The sequence below is a fragment of the Pagrus major genome, chromosome 8 (assembly GCF_040436345.1).
Source record: "Pagrus major chromosome 8, Pma_NU_1.0".
Taxonomy (NCBI): Eukaryota; Metazoa; Chordata; class Actinopteri; order Spariformes; family Sparidae; genus Pagrus; species Pagrus major.
This window is the reverse complement of record NC_133222.1, coordinates 12,701,653-12,716,355: the sequence shown is the minus strand read 5'-3', so window position 1 is coordinate 12,716,355 and position 14,703 is coordinate 12,701,653. Positions and strand designations below refer to the sequence as shown.

The window sequence follows — 14,703 nt, the reverse complement described above, 5'->3', positions numbered from 1 at the left end:
TTAAGCACTGTTTTTGTTTCTGTTTATATGCGTATTCATCTCAGGTTTTACAACTTTGTTTTTCCCAATGGTTTTTCCCTAATAAACTACAGCATCTAGAGCTGTAGCTAGATGTTGTCACCTTTCTAAATATGCAATCAGTGTTGTAAAAGATACTCAAAAGTCATACTTGAGTAAAAGTAAAGACACTGTTAAAATATTACTTTGGCAAAAGTAAAAGTTACCCATACGACTAGCACTTGAGTAGAAGTCTCAAAGTATTTGATATTAAATGTACTTAAGGAACAATTTTGGTTACATAAATATACAGTTTATGCTTAAATGTGCTCTTTTTGTTCTCATCCTACCATAACTCAAAATACAAGCCTGTTTTGCTCTAATGTTTACAAATACAAACATAAATCAATGGTGATAAGGTATATCAAAAACTTATGTTGGTATTTGCAAAATGCTATTCTTTATATCAAGAGCTCTGTCTGTTTTTAGGCCCATAAAAAAGTTGCATAGTGCACCTTTAAAGTTTTTAAAGAAATTCAAACTCAGAATTTTAATATTTGAAATATTGATGAGGTAATAATACAAAGACATATCAGACATATTTATTTTTTCCATTACCCGATAAACAAGCTGTTCTCAGAGGAAAATAAAGTCCCCAGAACACTGAAGTTAGAAAGGTGGCAGGGTCCGCCAAATATAAACAATGTCAAACGGTATGAAACTGTGTTGCCCTTTAAGGTCAGTTTGTTTATTCAGTTTATTCAGTCATGAGTTTTTTATTTAGTTTGTTTAGGCATAAAAAAAAATCGATCAATGAAGATATTTCTCTTCCGGTTAAAATATCTTACCCAAAACTACATAGTGCATCTTTAATCATCAAAAGCTCAAGTAAAAGTAAATTATACATATATTTAGGCCTACATGTATGTTTATGGGTCAACCAATTATTGAATCAGATATTCAACATTTTCTGATTCAGAATCTGTTGTTTTGTTTTAATCGGATTGCCAATAAAATAATAAAAAATGGTGCTACTTTGGCTCTAATGCAGCATACAACTTGCAAAGTAACTAAAATTATCAAACAAATTTAGTGGAGTAAAAGTACAATATCGTGTTGGAGTGGAAGTATAAAGCAGAAGATACTCATGTAAAGTACAAGTAACTTAATATTGTGCTTCGGGTAGATGTACTTAGTTACATTCCGTCACTGCGTGTAGCTGCTTTGTGTAATTAGGAGATGGTTTCACTTTTTGTTAGGACGTCCGGCAGCATCCACCATCAGGGCTGCTGGGGGGGGGAGCCGCCGCGCTGCATTCAGGAAGTGCACTCACATCAGCTGAGAGAAGCTGTGACAGGTCGGCTGGCTGCCGTCAGAGCGAGGCGACACTGACCGCTAACTTTCTCCTCAAAAAGCGAGTGAACCCAGCGATGTAAGACAGCAGTTTGGTGTGGATTCACCACCAGTCACTCCGACCATTTGGTGAGTTTTACTGACGACGCGGCGAGTGGATGTCAACATCACTGTCTCAGCTAGCTAGCATGCGTGCTAGCTTGTAAATATATAAACACTGGAGGCGAGCTGGCACACTGAGCAGAGTCTGTAAGCTAAATCTTAATTTTAACGACCTGTCATACATATTTAACAAAGTCACGTTGTGCTCATGTGTGTTTTATTAAAGTTTTTTCGGGGTTGCATTAGTTGTGATAGAAACGTTAGCATCGGTGTCAGCAGACGGGTCTCGTGATGCAGGCTGCCATGGTCGACCGAGCGACTCGCCCCTTTAAATTAGTTGTGTGAAGCGACGCAACTTTATCATTATGCTCCAAAAACAAAAACTTAAACCGAAGAGAGCCGTCCAGTTATCCAGTTGACCGAGTCGCAGTAGTTAGCTGACATTAACCTGGAACGGCTCGGCACGAAAGCTTGAAACGTAAAGGTCTGTTCTGTGACTTAATTAGAACATCTCTGTAGCTAGCAGCTAGCAGCTAGCTTACTGCACTGTACACAGCCAAGCAGCGTCTGAGGTACTTTCCTGGGGTATTTCCACTTCATGGCACTTTATACTTTCTTTCTTGTAAATTGCCTCTGCATAAACAGCCTGGGCTAAACTTTTAAAATGAAAATAAGAGTAATTTTGTGATTAGCAACAGACATAACCAATTAATGGGTTAATTAGCTGACTGACAAAATGATCAAGGGGCCAGAATGAAGTTGTTAAAGGATCTTATTTGGCCCACTGGCTGCCAGTTAATAGGTCCTGCTGTATACTGTGAGTTGACTGATTATTGGACCATCATTTTTCTAAAAAGAAAAGTTTTTTTTTTTTTTTATTCTACTGTCAATAAAACAAATTAATTAAAAATCTGCTACTTTGGCCCTAATGCAGCATTCAATCTGCAAAGTAACTAGTAATTAAAGTTTTCAAATAAATGTAGTGAGTGCAATATTTGCCTCCTAAACGTAGTGGCATTGAAGTATGAAGTAGCAGAAAATGGAAAGTACTTCACAATTATTCTGAAGTACAGTACTAAAGTAGATGTACTTGGGTACATTACATCACTGCATACTTGTACTCCTCTACAAGTCTGAATTTATTTGACAGCTCTGTTGTCTTTCACACTATATGATTTTACATGCAAAAACACACACACACACAATGAACTTTAAAACTAAAATTAAAAAATAAATTAAAATTAGCCCCACTTTGTTGATGCAGCAGTAATAATGGTCTTTTACAGGTAAAATAAAATTGTGTTACACTCAAGTGGCCTTTTTTCTGTACCTTTTTGATAGTTGAAGTAAGATGGCTATTAAAACTTTATCATTACGGGACTTCCAACAACTTCAAGTATTTTGTATATTGTTGCTACTTTGACATTTAAGTGAGGGATCTGAATCTAGCCTCTACCACTTTACATTCCTGTAGCACTAAAGTGCTAACAAATACAGAGGTCAGAGTTGAATGCCACTTCTCACCTTCTTTTGAGATTCCTATGTCAACTACTCAATGATCAGGAGCAGTTATGTTCTCTCATTTTGTTTAAACACACTTTTACGCGCTGATTTTTGTTGCCAACAGTAACTGATAACTCTCATGAGCTGCAGCTTTAGTTTTGCTTCTGCTTCCTCATAAGTTAATTTGAAACCACAATAAGTCAATTCGAGTGTGTGTTGTGCTTCTTTCTGAGATGAATTGTGTCCTCTGGTCCTTTCTGGCAATATTAACTGAAAGCTCCAGGACAAGAAATATTTGAACAACACTTACACTTCTTTACATGATAACATGTTTTTACCCCCATAAGCCTCAGCCTAAAACAGAATTATGTATGCAAGTGAACATCCAACTATTTACAAGATTTTTTATCTTCATTAAGTGACAGTAGTGTCTTCCTCATGGTAGGGATTACTGGAATTACAAAATATCCTTTCAAGTGTAGTTTTGTTTAGCATTTTAAATGTCCATGAGGCTGATGAGGATGTTTTACCGGGCTGGAGTCAGTGAAAATTGGAGTCACGACTGGTAAATTTAAGAGCGTTGGTACACTATTAAAAGTCAGACGCCACACAGCTGAGGGCCGTGGTATGTGAGGAAGCAGAGTAGTGACTCCCTTGTTTCATTCTCTCACAGATGTAGAGGATCACCAGTGAAGATGCCTCTAGTACCAGTTGTTCCAGAGAACCACAGTCATGTACTGGCAGAGTTTGACTGCCTTGATCCGCTCCTGTCTGCTCTCCGATTGGACTCCGGAAGGCTGAAGGTAGGTTACACCATCACATGCCATCACGAGAAAATCATACATCGACAATTTATAGTATCTTGTTATTTAATGTCTTTAAAGTACTACAGAGTAAACAGTTAGTGAATTACAGTTACTATAAACAGTTATAGGTATTTGTAGTCACCAAACATAGATTCAAAACCCAACAGCTGCACTGGACTTGCAAAAAATGTCTTGCCGATTTAAAAAGTTGGATTGAGTCTTAGGAGAAGTGGGGGTAACACTTTCGATGAAAACCACATCCAGAGTTCATTTATCTAACGATGTATCTAAATTAATAGGATGAGTAATCTGTTTCTAAATGTGACCCTGTTGTGTTACAGTGTACCTGTTTGGCCGTGTCAAGGAAGTGGCTCGCATTAGGGACATCAGCAGGAGGGTTGCACCTGATTCAGAGGGAGGGATGGAAACAAAGGCTCATCCTCACTCACAAGGTAATATGTTAATGAGTACCTCATGCAGAAGTGCGGAGCTGACTATTGTTCTGCTAATAACTGATGAGTTGCACATAACAAAGAATACAGTGTTCGTATGTGTTGATTTCTCTCAATTTCTTGCTAACTCCAAATCTGCACTCTTTCAGGAGGGATCTATCACTCAGGTGGCATGTTGCCCTCATGATGAAGACTTTATCGCCGTTGCAACAAGGTTAGCAGCTCTCCCTCAGGCAAAGATATGTCTCATGCTCATCTACCCTCAGTCTAAAGTCACCTCTAGTTACCTGGTGCCACTACCCTTTGTGTTTCTTTGTGTTTGGATGTGTTGCCTGTATTGTTCAAAGTGTTTGTTTCTGCTCCAGTCAGGGTCTGGTGGTGGTGTGGGAGCTGCAGCTGGAGCGGCGGGGTCGTCCAGAGAGGGTCAGTTTGTCCTGGGAGCACCGAGGTCACGCCATCACTGCACTCTGCTGGGACACCAGCACTCTCAGAGTTTTTGTCGGAGACTCAGGAGGCAAGGTGACCTGTCTCCGTGCAGGATCCTCCAAGCTGGGCAAGGTAGTGACTGCTGATTAATATTGAAAATTGTTTGTTTCCTCAATGATAATGTAATAAGATATAGAAAGTAAATGTGGCTTTTGAAGAGTTTAGGAACTTACTAGTTGATAAAGTAGCAGTCGTGTAAGCTCTCAGAATTTAATCAAATCAGCAGGCCTTAATTCAAGCCAGGTGACGATCATAACAACCTTCAAGCAGCTGACTAAGGATCTAAAAATAAAAATGATTGACTCTTACTTGGCAAATTATACGAAGAAGTGCATCTAAGTCCCCAGACTTGAATATAAATTGGTGGTTCAATATCAAACATTCATTGTGCGCAATCTATATTTTCTTTGTTCTTAGCTGTTTTCATTTACAGTAGAGTAAAATGAATCACTGTCCCTCCTTTTTTTTTTTTTTAACAATTTCTTCATATCGATGCTTTAAGTGACTATTTGATATTGTGTCTTTGTCTCTAGGGGTCAGCATTTGTTATCTTTCCTGTTCAGACCGTCACCACTGTGGACTCAAGAGTGGTTCAGCTCGGGTATCAAGATGGCCGCCTGCTGGTGTCTTCCCTGAGCCGCTGCTACCTGTGTGACACAGAGAGGTGAGTACCAGCAAATTTGTTGCCACAGAGTTTATGATGAAATGCCGAACACAGAGGCCGACATGCAGGAGCTTCAAGCAGCAACAGAGCGAGTCCCTACTTAAATGTCCAGTAGCAAGATGGTGAATCCATATTGTGTACATACCAGTTTTGTGGTGATTTATTCAGGATTTTTTTCTCTTGGTACTGTCTTGGTACTTTGTTTGTATTGTAGTGATTTTTATATTTTCGTGGCAGGTATAGAAAAGCGAATTAAAGTAACTTTTTATCATAATTTTCTTTAAAACAGCAATGCAACAGAATCTAAGGTACTTTAGGTAATGAATTAAAAAACAAACAAAAAGGGTGATTATATTGAGTTCCCAAAACGGGTTGTCAAAATATTCTTCATGTGGATCATTTAGCGGCAATTAATTTTTCTGCTTTTAGGGAGAAGTTCTGGCGTGTTGGAAATAAGGAGCGTGATGGGGAGTATGGAGCTTGTTTTTTTCCCCAGAACAGGGGATTATTAGTCGGTCAGCCCCCCCTGCTGTACTGTGCCCGGCCGGGTTCCCGAGTATGGGAGGCCAGTTTTAATGGCGAGGTTCTGAGCACCCATCAGTTCAAACAGCTGCTGGCCTGTCCTCCTCTACCTCTCATCACATACAGGTACTGGTTATTCCTGTTTTTAAATTGTCTTCTCTAAAAGGACAAACTCCTAATTTGCCTTTTTGTTCCTGTATACCTGCAGAAATGAGCCACTTTACAATCCAGCGCAGAAGAGCTCCCAGTCAATCGCCTTCCCTAAACTGCTTTATGTGGGGTAATGCTGGTTATGATAATATGTTTTATTATCAGAGTGGTTAGGCTCATCGATCACTATTTTTTAATCACATGCACACTGTTGAATACAAGACAAATATGTTATTTACATCAGACTAACTGTATACTCTATTAATTCGTGTAGAGACCAAAACTTGCTGACCTGGACTGATTCAGCTGTTTATATCTTCACACCTCAGAATGGACAAGTCCTCCTTTGGACTGAAGTCAAAGGTGTGTTTGTTGCTTTCTCCCAAAATACCACGAGAGATCCTTTCAAGTAGTTATGAAATTTTTTTTTATCAATAAATGCACACAAGCTAAATATGTTGATACATATCTAAAACAGTGATCCCCCAGATATTTTGTTTCTATTTGATGGACTGTAAATTGATTTAAACTTGTTTTCTCATTTATTAGACTTGGTTGATATTGTAGTCTACCGCAGCGAGCTCTTCTGTCTCCATGGCAGCGGACGTCTGTCTCACCTCTCCCTGTTATCTGCCGAGCGCTGTGTCGAGCGTCTGCTGCGGCGGGAGTCCTGGCCTCTAGCTGCTGTTGTCTGCTGTATGTTCCAGCACACAATCACCACCGGCAGGGTAAGATGGCTGCCACTGCCATGCTAACTGGCCTCGTCTCTGTGTACTGTGTAACCTAGATTCCACTCTTATCTGGGCTGAGTTGTTCATATGACTTTATGACTTCCTGTGTTCCTAAGGATAAATCACAGAAACATACCTGTTCGCCTGAGGTGTCCCACCTTGAATGGCCTGGCCGTAAAATAAAAAATGTGCAGGTGCAAGATTTGACTCCCGCTATTGACTTAGAAACAGTATTATACTTTCATCAGGGATTGTCTCAGTATTTCCTCTTAACACAGCACATAAAGAATCAGATGTAAGTCTGGTTTTGTCTTGATGGTGAAATCCAAATGTGAAATTGACATACTACAGATGAAAGTAAATGAAGCATTTATGAAGTCAGGTATCTTAAACACATTATAAATCATCTTTTTGGAATATTGATACAGTATTTGCTCATTCAGGCCAGGAAATCGATTCCCATCGACCGCCTTGAACATCTCAGGTCCCAGCTCAGCTCCAGTACACACCTGGAGCTCTCTGGCCAGCTGGAGGAAGTCATCAGTAAACTAGAACCTCTGGACTCGGCCTGCAGCAGCCGAAGAAGTAGTATCTCCTCACATGTAAGTTAAAGTAACTTTCTATAGATGAGGGGTTTTCAAAGTTTGAGACTGTGGGGTTCCCCTCAGACAAAACCCTTCAACCCCCCAATCTATGGATGTCTATGACAGCCAAGATAGCCCTATATTGCTAATTGACGTAACTTCAGACTACACCAAATACATAAAAAAGTTCTCTCTAAGATATTTTTTAGTCTCTGACTCTCTGAACTATCTCTTTAACGATGTCACACAGATCGAGTTTATTTTAGCTATTGGATCTACTTTTGACACCTAATAATGTAATTATGTAATGTAAAAAGTTTCTAAGCAATTGTAAAAACTATGGATTATTAGCACCCCGCTTCCATTTAATTTACTTTTCTATGGGACCCATTGAATCCTGTTGCTATGGAGACCGTTTAGTTAAAGTGTCTCTGTGGCATAACATGATGTTTGTTAAGGACTAGCAGGTTTCAACAGTAGAATTAAACTTACATGTCAGCTAATATTAGCCAGTTAAATATCTCCACTGTGACTTTCTTCTGTCTCATGACTCGTCACAAGCTCCAGGGAGCAGAAATGCATGCAGAATGAATCCACATCAAACAAACACATCACGGTTTAATTGAACAGGATTGTCCATTCAACACATTTAATTCTGAGTTGATTGTAACAGAAGCACTAGGATTCTGTAAATCTGTATGTACATGTGACAAATGACTGGACTTATATCGGTTATATCATTAACCAGGAGAGCTTCAACGTTCTGGACTGTGGAATCTATCGTGTGATCAGCCGCAGAGGGAGTCAGTCAGATGAGGAGACGGGCTCCCTCATCAATCAGTCCATGTCAGAGGAGGAGCGGCTCAAAGAGTTCAGTTTTGTGCATGAGGAAGATCAGGTGGAACAAGGTAAGAGATCATCAGCCACAAAATGAGCAATCAATATAAATGACTTAAAAGATACAAAAATGTTATTCAGAGTCGTGTTTCGGGGGTTTTGTGTCCCTTCAGGACAGTCTGATTCTGATTTTATGAATAAACAGGTTATCTTCAAATGTTAATACAATAATCACTAGTAGTAATAATAATAATCTCAGTTGTAGTAATATGGCAATTACCAGTAGGAGTCAAGTAGAACAGTGGAATGATTGCCTTTACTTTATTTATATATTGATTTATTAAGACGTAACATCAAGAAGAATGGCTGAAATAATTTAAGGCCTGAAATTGTGATATTTTTGGATATAAACTAATTTAACCTAACAATGTAATATTAATGATAATAAACATTAGTCTACTCTGGCATAAATATAAATGAAGAAACAATGAACCATTCCCTGATGTGAAAGATTATAAATACCGGTTGTGCAGAGTGACATGAACCGTACTGATTTAGAGGTCAAGATGTTTTCATCTGCTCTCGCTCAAAATAAACTCTTCATCAGCAGAACAAATAATAAAGCTCTTATTCACACACACTCTGTTGTGTCTTTCTTTCTTTCTTCACTCCTTATTTTTCTCTGGTTCTGACTCTGTCTCTCTCTCTAAGCAGGAACAAACTCCTTTTCTGCATCTTCTGATTTCAGTGTGAAAAGAGAGTGAAATTATTTTCAGTTTTACATCTACCATTACATTATATGATTAAGCTGAACAATAAAAAACAAAATATGAAGGAAAAATGCCAAATAAGATATTTTGGATTTTGGAGCATCACCGCTGCTGAAAGATTTATAAATGTAAACAAATGACATGATAATAATTTTACTCTTTTACTTTATGTGCGTTGTCGTAAGGATCATATGTACACATTTCTGATACCTTTTTGTATGTTTCTAATTTGATTTGAAAAATACATTAAATCAATTAATACTGTTGCTATGCTGTACCACTGGATTTATGAGAGAGCTGAATGAGCAGTCTGATGGCTGATGTGCTTTGCGAATATAATCACACTGTTAATATCAAGTTTCCTGTCTGTTCCATTGTATCACACATATATCACCATTTGGTTCTTTTGCATTGTGCAGCATTTAATTTACGTTGTCTCTGTAGTGGTGTCTGGCACCTTTGCTCCATTTGCTTGCATTATGTCCTCTGCCTCTCATCACTCCCGTCCAGTACTCCATCCATCTGTGTTTTTCCTCTGGCTCTTGCCCCCATCTTTGTTCAGACCCACAGAGCAGTGAGCGTACGGAGGCCGAGCGATCTGAGCAAGGCCTGCAGTTCCACCTCCCCCTCTCATTCCGCCCCAAACCCCCTCGCATCGCCCTGCAGGCCGTCAAAGACAGGTGAACATCCAGATAAATCAAGGAAAGAAGTGTAAATGGAACAGAATGGATTGTTCTTCTTTCATTTGTTCTTTCATTCCGAATATAATGTTATTCAAGCACAGCTGTGCTTTAAATGGCTTACTTCCCCTTTCCACTGAAGACCCACATCTAGTTTTTTGAAAGCACTTCACACTCATTTCTCATTTGTCATATGAAGCCCTTCACTGTTTGTAGTTCTATTTGCCTCCATGGTTGTCAGATTGTAAACCCATCAAATGCAATCTCATTGAAGACAGGTTGTGTTATTATTTGATTTTCTTTTCTTCAGTGTTTCGAGTTTTGTTAAGAAGACAACAGAGAAGATCAACACCCTCCAGATGAACTCTGAACTCCGGCAACGATCTGAATTCAAAGAGGGCGGACAGGCCGACACCACAGCTTCATACTCAGAGGAGATGGACAACGAGTAAGTAGAATTGAAACGGTTTCTACTGAGAACAGATGTATCTGGAATAGAGAAATGAGTCCACACTCATTTCTTCACTTACTTTTCAGACACATTTTGTGCTAACAACTTGTACGTTTCTTTTGATAAGACTATTAAAACCACTGAATTAAATTTGTCGTCAGAGTTTATGATGAAATGCCAAACACAGAGGCCGACATGCAGGAGCTTCGAGCAGCAACAGAGCGAGCTATGTAAGTACTGCACACCATTTTTTTTAGAATATTTGACAATCTTTTTCACCAGTTTTAATAGTATAATCTGAATGTATATCTACTATATTTACCAAACTTCAGCTCCCAGATCCAAGATCCTTTGGTGCTACTGGATCCAGCCTGCTTGAGAGAAACTCTGCTGGAGTGGCTGCCGGTGTTGGAGCGAATACTCGGACCTGAGGAGTACGGGTCAGCTGCTGCAGGTGATTCAAAAGTGGATGGTGCAGGAGAGGAGAGATGGGAGAGAGATTATCTCAGCCCCTGCTCAGAGCAACAAGAGGAGTCTTTCAGCTTATCAGGAGAACCAACAGAGAGCATCACTGAGAATGAGACAAAAGAGGAGTCTCCTGAGCTCGGAGGAAAAGAGGACCAATGTGACTCCACTGAGACGGAGCCCGACACTTCAAAAGGGAGCCCTTCAGAGCCAGTTCGAGTGGTGTCTCCCAAACCCGTACCGTCAGATCTCCTGGCTAATCTCACCCAGCTGGCAACACTGTACACAGAGCTGAGCTGCTTCAGAAACCAGCAGGATGAACAAGCAGTGGGGTGCACAAATTTCCTGCGGCGCTACTTCTTTCTGCTGGACAAAGAGCGTGTGAGGAGAATGTGTCTGCTGTGTTATGAGGAGCAGCCGGAGGTGCAGAGCTCCTTCACTGAGGCCATGTTAGGTCAGCTTCTCCTTCTGGTTTTATCTTTTTTTTTTTTTTTTTTTTTTTTTACTGTATTCTATTTTCAGATTTCAAATTTCTCAAATAAAGAAAAGTAGTAAAATCATAAAAAAAATGTTTTTAAATCTCTGGTACTCTTCTATTTTAATCTTTAATGATGTGGAAAATCAACTTTTTGTCATTCTCTGTAGATCTCACTCAGTCCAGTAAGGTGGTGGAGGTTATTCAGAGAGGTGATCTGCTGAGATCACTGCGCAGTCTGAGAGAGCTGCAGCCCTGGAGTGCACCTCCTCTCCTCGCTCACTTACACCGGTCAGTACACTTATTTCTTTCACTGTCAGCACACTTGATGAACCTTGTAAGTAAGATCACTGTCATTATCTAGGCTGTATGAGAAGCACGGGGAGGCAGCTGTACGATCGTTTTCTCAGTTTTATCCTACAATAACTCCTGCTGACGTAATGACCATTGCTCAGCAAAGCCACTTCCTGGCATACCTGGATAATCTGGTCCAATCAAGAACTGAGGGGCACAGGTAAATCTTCTGTTTCATCTATTTGTCAGAAATAAAAAAAAGACGAAAAAAGTGAACTCTCCTTGTTGCTGAATTTTACATTCATCTCTCCCTATAGGTTGTCATTTTTGCAGTCCCTTCTGGAACCAGAATCATTGAGACAGGACTGGCTCGAGCTGGCACTTACCCATGATGCTCCTCAGCGCTGTGATACCCTGACCCCCGATGGACAGCCCAGGTCTGGTAACATAATATTAACATTGGTGTTCCTTTAATTAATTTTTAAGACTAACTTCAAAAAAGAAACACATTTAGACCTGATGGCGGTAAACTAAGCAACTATCATGGGTACATTTCATTAGTGAGTCATCTTTAGGCCGCAACAAGGTAAAATAATGAAGTGAAGTTGATCAACTATATTGATAATCGATAATCGAACAATGGTATCAGTAATTTTTCAAGCAAACATGTCAAACAATTGTTGGTTTCAGCCTCTTAAATGTAAGTATTTGCTGCTTTTTTGTCATTTATGAAAATAAATGAAGAGTCTTTGGGTTTTGGACTGTTGGTTGGACAAAAGAAGCAATTTGAAAATGTCACTTTGGGCTCCGGGATATTGTGATGAGCATTTTTCATAAATTTCTTGACATTATAGACTAAACGATTAACCTAAAGATAATCGGCAGATTAATCGGTTTGTAATGTGCAGCCCTATAATAATTGTAACAGTGAATTTGTGTGACTCCTGCTGTAGGTGGCATTCTCACTGTTACAGTTGGGGATACGGACGCCTCCTGTCTCTCCTGATTCATCTTCCTGCTGATCTGTCCTCCAAGCAGAAGATGGCAGAGACTTGCCGCAGTCACGGGTATTTCGGATTTTCTTTCTTTTTGCTGTTGATGCTTGGTAGTGACCTTTGTCTATATAACCCTCTGTATCGGGTGTGTGTGCAGGTACTGGATTGGCTACCTCTACCTCTGCTGTGAGCTGCAGTGTCGTACGGAAGTGTTTGCCACCATCTGTAAGCTGGATGACATCAGTCTGCTGGAGGAACCTGAAGGTAAAATGGAAATCTTTTCCTTTCACACTTCCACACAGTAGCAGAGTTATAATCTCTAATGGGCTGAGAGGAGAGTTTGTAACGTGGTTACAGAGGTTACTTTCACACTGGACAAAAAACCCATAATGTCTGCACTGGCTCGCTGTTATTTTCCAGGTGTTGAGCCCCAGACCTTGGACGAGTGGAAGCTCTTGATCCAGTTATCTCAGCAGTGCAGCAGCGTGGGAGACTCGGAGCAGGTCCCTGGTGTGAATGGGAGCAGCTGGTCCAACGGCTCAGCTGACTGCGGAGGGAAGATCAGCCCAGAGAGTCTGACCCTGATGCTGGCTCGGACGGCCGGGCCCGACCGCGCCATGGCCGTCCTGGAGGAGTGTGGAGTGCAGGTGGTCCTTTCACCACAATCCGAACTGGTTTGTGAGCTGCTGAGAGTCACTGAGAAGAGGCAGAGGTGGGTCAGGATGCTGATTACCAAACTATCAAACTTTAAAAGCAGACAAGAGTAGTGTGATCGAGCTGTTTTGAAATATCTTGTATCAAAATCATTCTTGTGGCTCCTGACTAATGTGGGCATTTTCTGACATGATGGGATTCTGTTTATCTTTTGAAGGTGTTGACATTTTGGCAGAAGTGCTAATGTGATCCATCAACTTTATTAAATTTGCTTCTTGAAGACAGAGAATACACTGAGAACCGTTTTAGAGGTTTCTTAGTGTCTTGGAGAGCATGACAGTGATCTTAGTGGTCTGAAAATCCCTTTTTAATAACTTGATATTGAAACAAACTGTGTTTTTGAAATCTGAAATGACATCACAGGAACTGTTAGAATCAGAAAGAATGGGTGTGTTTTGTATTTTATAGGTATCACAGTACAATTTCTTTTGTTTTGCGTTTCAGAGCGATGATCCAGACGATGCTTGAGCGCTGCGATCGCTTCCTGTGGTCTCAACATGCCTAACTAAAAATCACAGCTGTGTGGAGAGAGGCGTCCCTTCAAGATGGCTAACACTGTATGTAAATCTCCCCAGTAACTGCTGATAAAACTGTGACTTAATTTATGCACTGTAATATTTGTCTGAGCTTTGCAGTTTAAATGAAGGTACTTCTCCTCCCACTGAAAACAGTATTATCTTTTTAAATGTTACTTTCCTTTTTTTTTTGCACAGATGTTACCAGTATTATCCTCTTCATTCCATTAAGTTGCCAATTTTATCAATATTCAGACATGTGTACAGGGTTATCTCTACACTACCTTTTTTCAAACAATTCAGGTGAAATGCTTTTTTGCATGTGTAGGTTGTCAAATATCAAAACAACAAAAAATGAGCTGTCAATAATAACTGTGAAATGTTCTAACCAGGTGATATTATGTGAATAAAAGCTGTCGATATGAAACCTCTTTTTCTTTTCATGTGTTTTTTTTTTTGTTTTTGTTTTTTTATAGTCAAGCCTGAATAATGTGCATTTTTCCCTCATGTATCAATGTCAGAACTGTGTGACTCCACAGCAAGTCCAGCCTCCACACTATCCTCAACTCCACTGCTTCACTAAAGTTACAGTACACATTTATCAAAATTAATAAAATGGCCTATACTAGACGTAACATATAAAACCAAATGTAAAACGTATGAATCTTATTTTTAATACTCCAAAATTCAAAAGTTAAAAACTAACAATGTACGTTTTTTTTTAGAATTAGTATAAAACTATGTAAGAAAACTATGAGAAAAAGAACAAGCCTGTCTTTGCCTCTTACAGTAATGTAATTTCTGCACACCGAAAGCATAAAAAATCAACCTTATTTCTTAACTTTATTATTGCAACTGCAAAACGAAATTAAGTCCCATCCTAGTGTCCAGCTATGTGGACAGTTTTGGTTGATTAATTGAGGTTTTGAGATGAAGGTTGACCCAAAAAGAATCCACAGCTACATTTTTTAGAATAAAACATTTCTACATTTCAGTTCTCAAACATCAACAGCACCCACAGTAGACGATGGGTAATGTGGGGCAACAGAGATAATGTTAATAACGACGTAATGAAATGGGACTGATGACTCATTTGATGCTATCACACACCTGGAGCATCAAAGGGCAGACGTGCGCAGAGGGAAGTCCTTCACATT

The 14,703-nt window shown here is 39.7% G+C and overlaps 1 protein-coding gene across 2 annotated transcripts; it reads left to right on the top strand.

The window, feature by feature from the left end:
• Positions 1-1,295: 1,295 nt before the first annotated feature.
• hps5 (HPS5 biogenesis of lysosomal organelles complex 2 subunit 2) lies at positions 1,296-13,977 on the top strand. Of its 2 annotated transcripts, none has more exons than XM_073471930.1 (23): positions 1,296-1,479; positions 3,629-3,758; positions 4,103-4,213; positions 4,363-4,427; positions 4,579-4,771; positions 5,233-5,363; positions 5,793-6,011; positions 6,094-6,165; positions 6,310-6,398; positions 6,585-6,763; positions 7,210-7,368; positions 8,099-8,258; positions 9,520-9,637; positions 9,948-10,085; positions 10,250-10,318; positions 10,421-11,007; positions 11,199-11,319; positions 11,393-11,542; positions 11,640-11,759; positions 12,276-12,389; positions 12,475-12,581; positions 12,738-13,029; positions 13,476-13,977. In XM_073471930.1, exons 2-23 carry the CDS (start codon positions 3,651-3,653, stop codon positions 13,534-13,536), a joined length of 3,363 nt encoding a protein of 1,120 aa, XP_073328031.1. In that variant the 5' UTR covers positions 1,296-1,479; positions 3,629-3,650; the 3' UTR covers positions 13,537-13,977. The 2 variants fall into 2 exon arrangements, with proteins under 2 accessions (XP_073328031.1, XP_073328032.1); XM_073471931.1 differs by lacking the exon at positions 1,296-1,479 and adding an exon at positions 1,850-1,936.
• The last annotated feature ends 726 nt before the right edge of the window (positions 13,978-14,703 follow it).

Bases quoted from the DNA above. Each gene is read 5' to 3' on its own strand.
- hps5 (XM_073471930.1), top strand. From the start codon at position 3,651: ATGCCTCTAGTACCAGTTGTTCCAGAGAACCACAGTCATGTACTGGCA. The intron at 11,320-11,392 runs GTCAGTACACTT...GTCATTATCTAG, and splicing joins CTCCTCGCTCACTTACACCG to GCTGTATGAGAAGCACGGGG. The intron at 12,390-12,474 runs GTATTTCGGATT...GTGTGTGTGCAG, and splicing joins GAGACTTGCCGCAGTCACGG to GTACTGGATTGGCTACCTCT.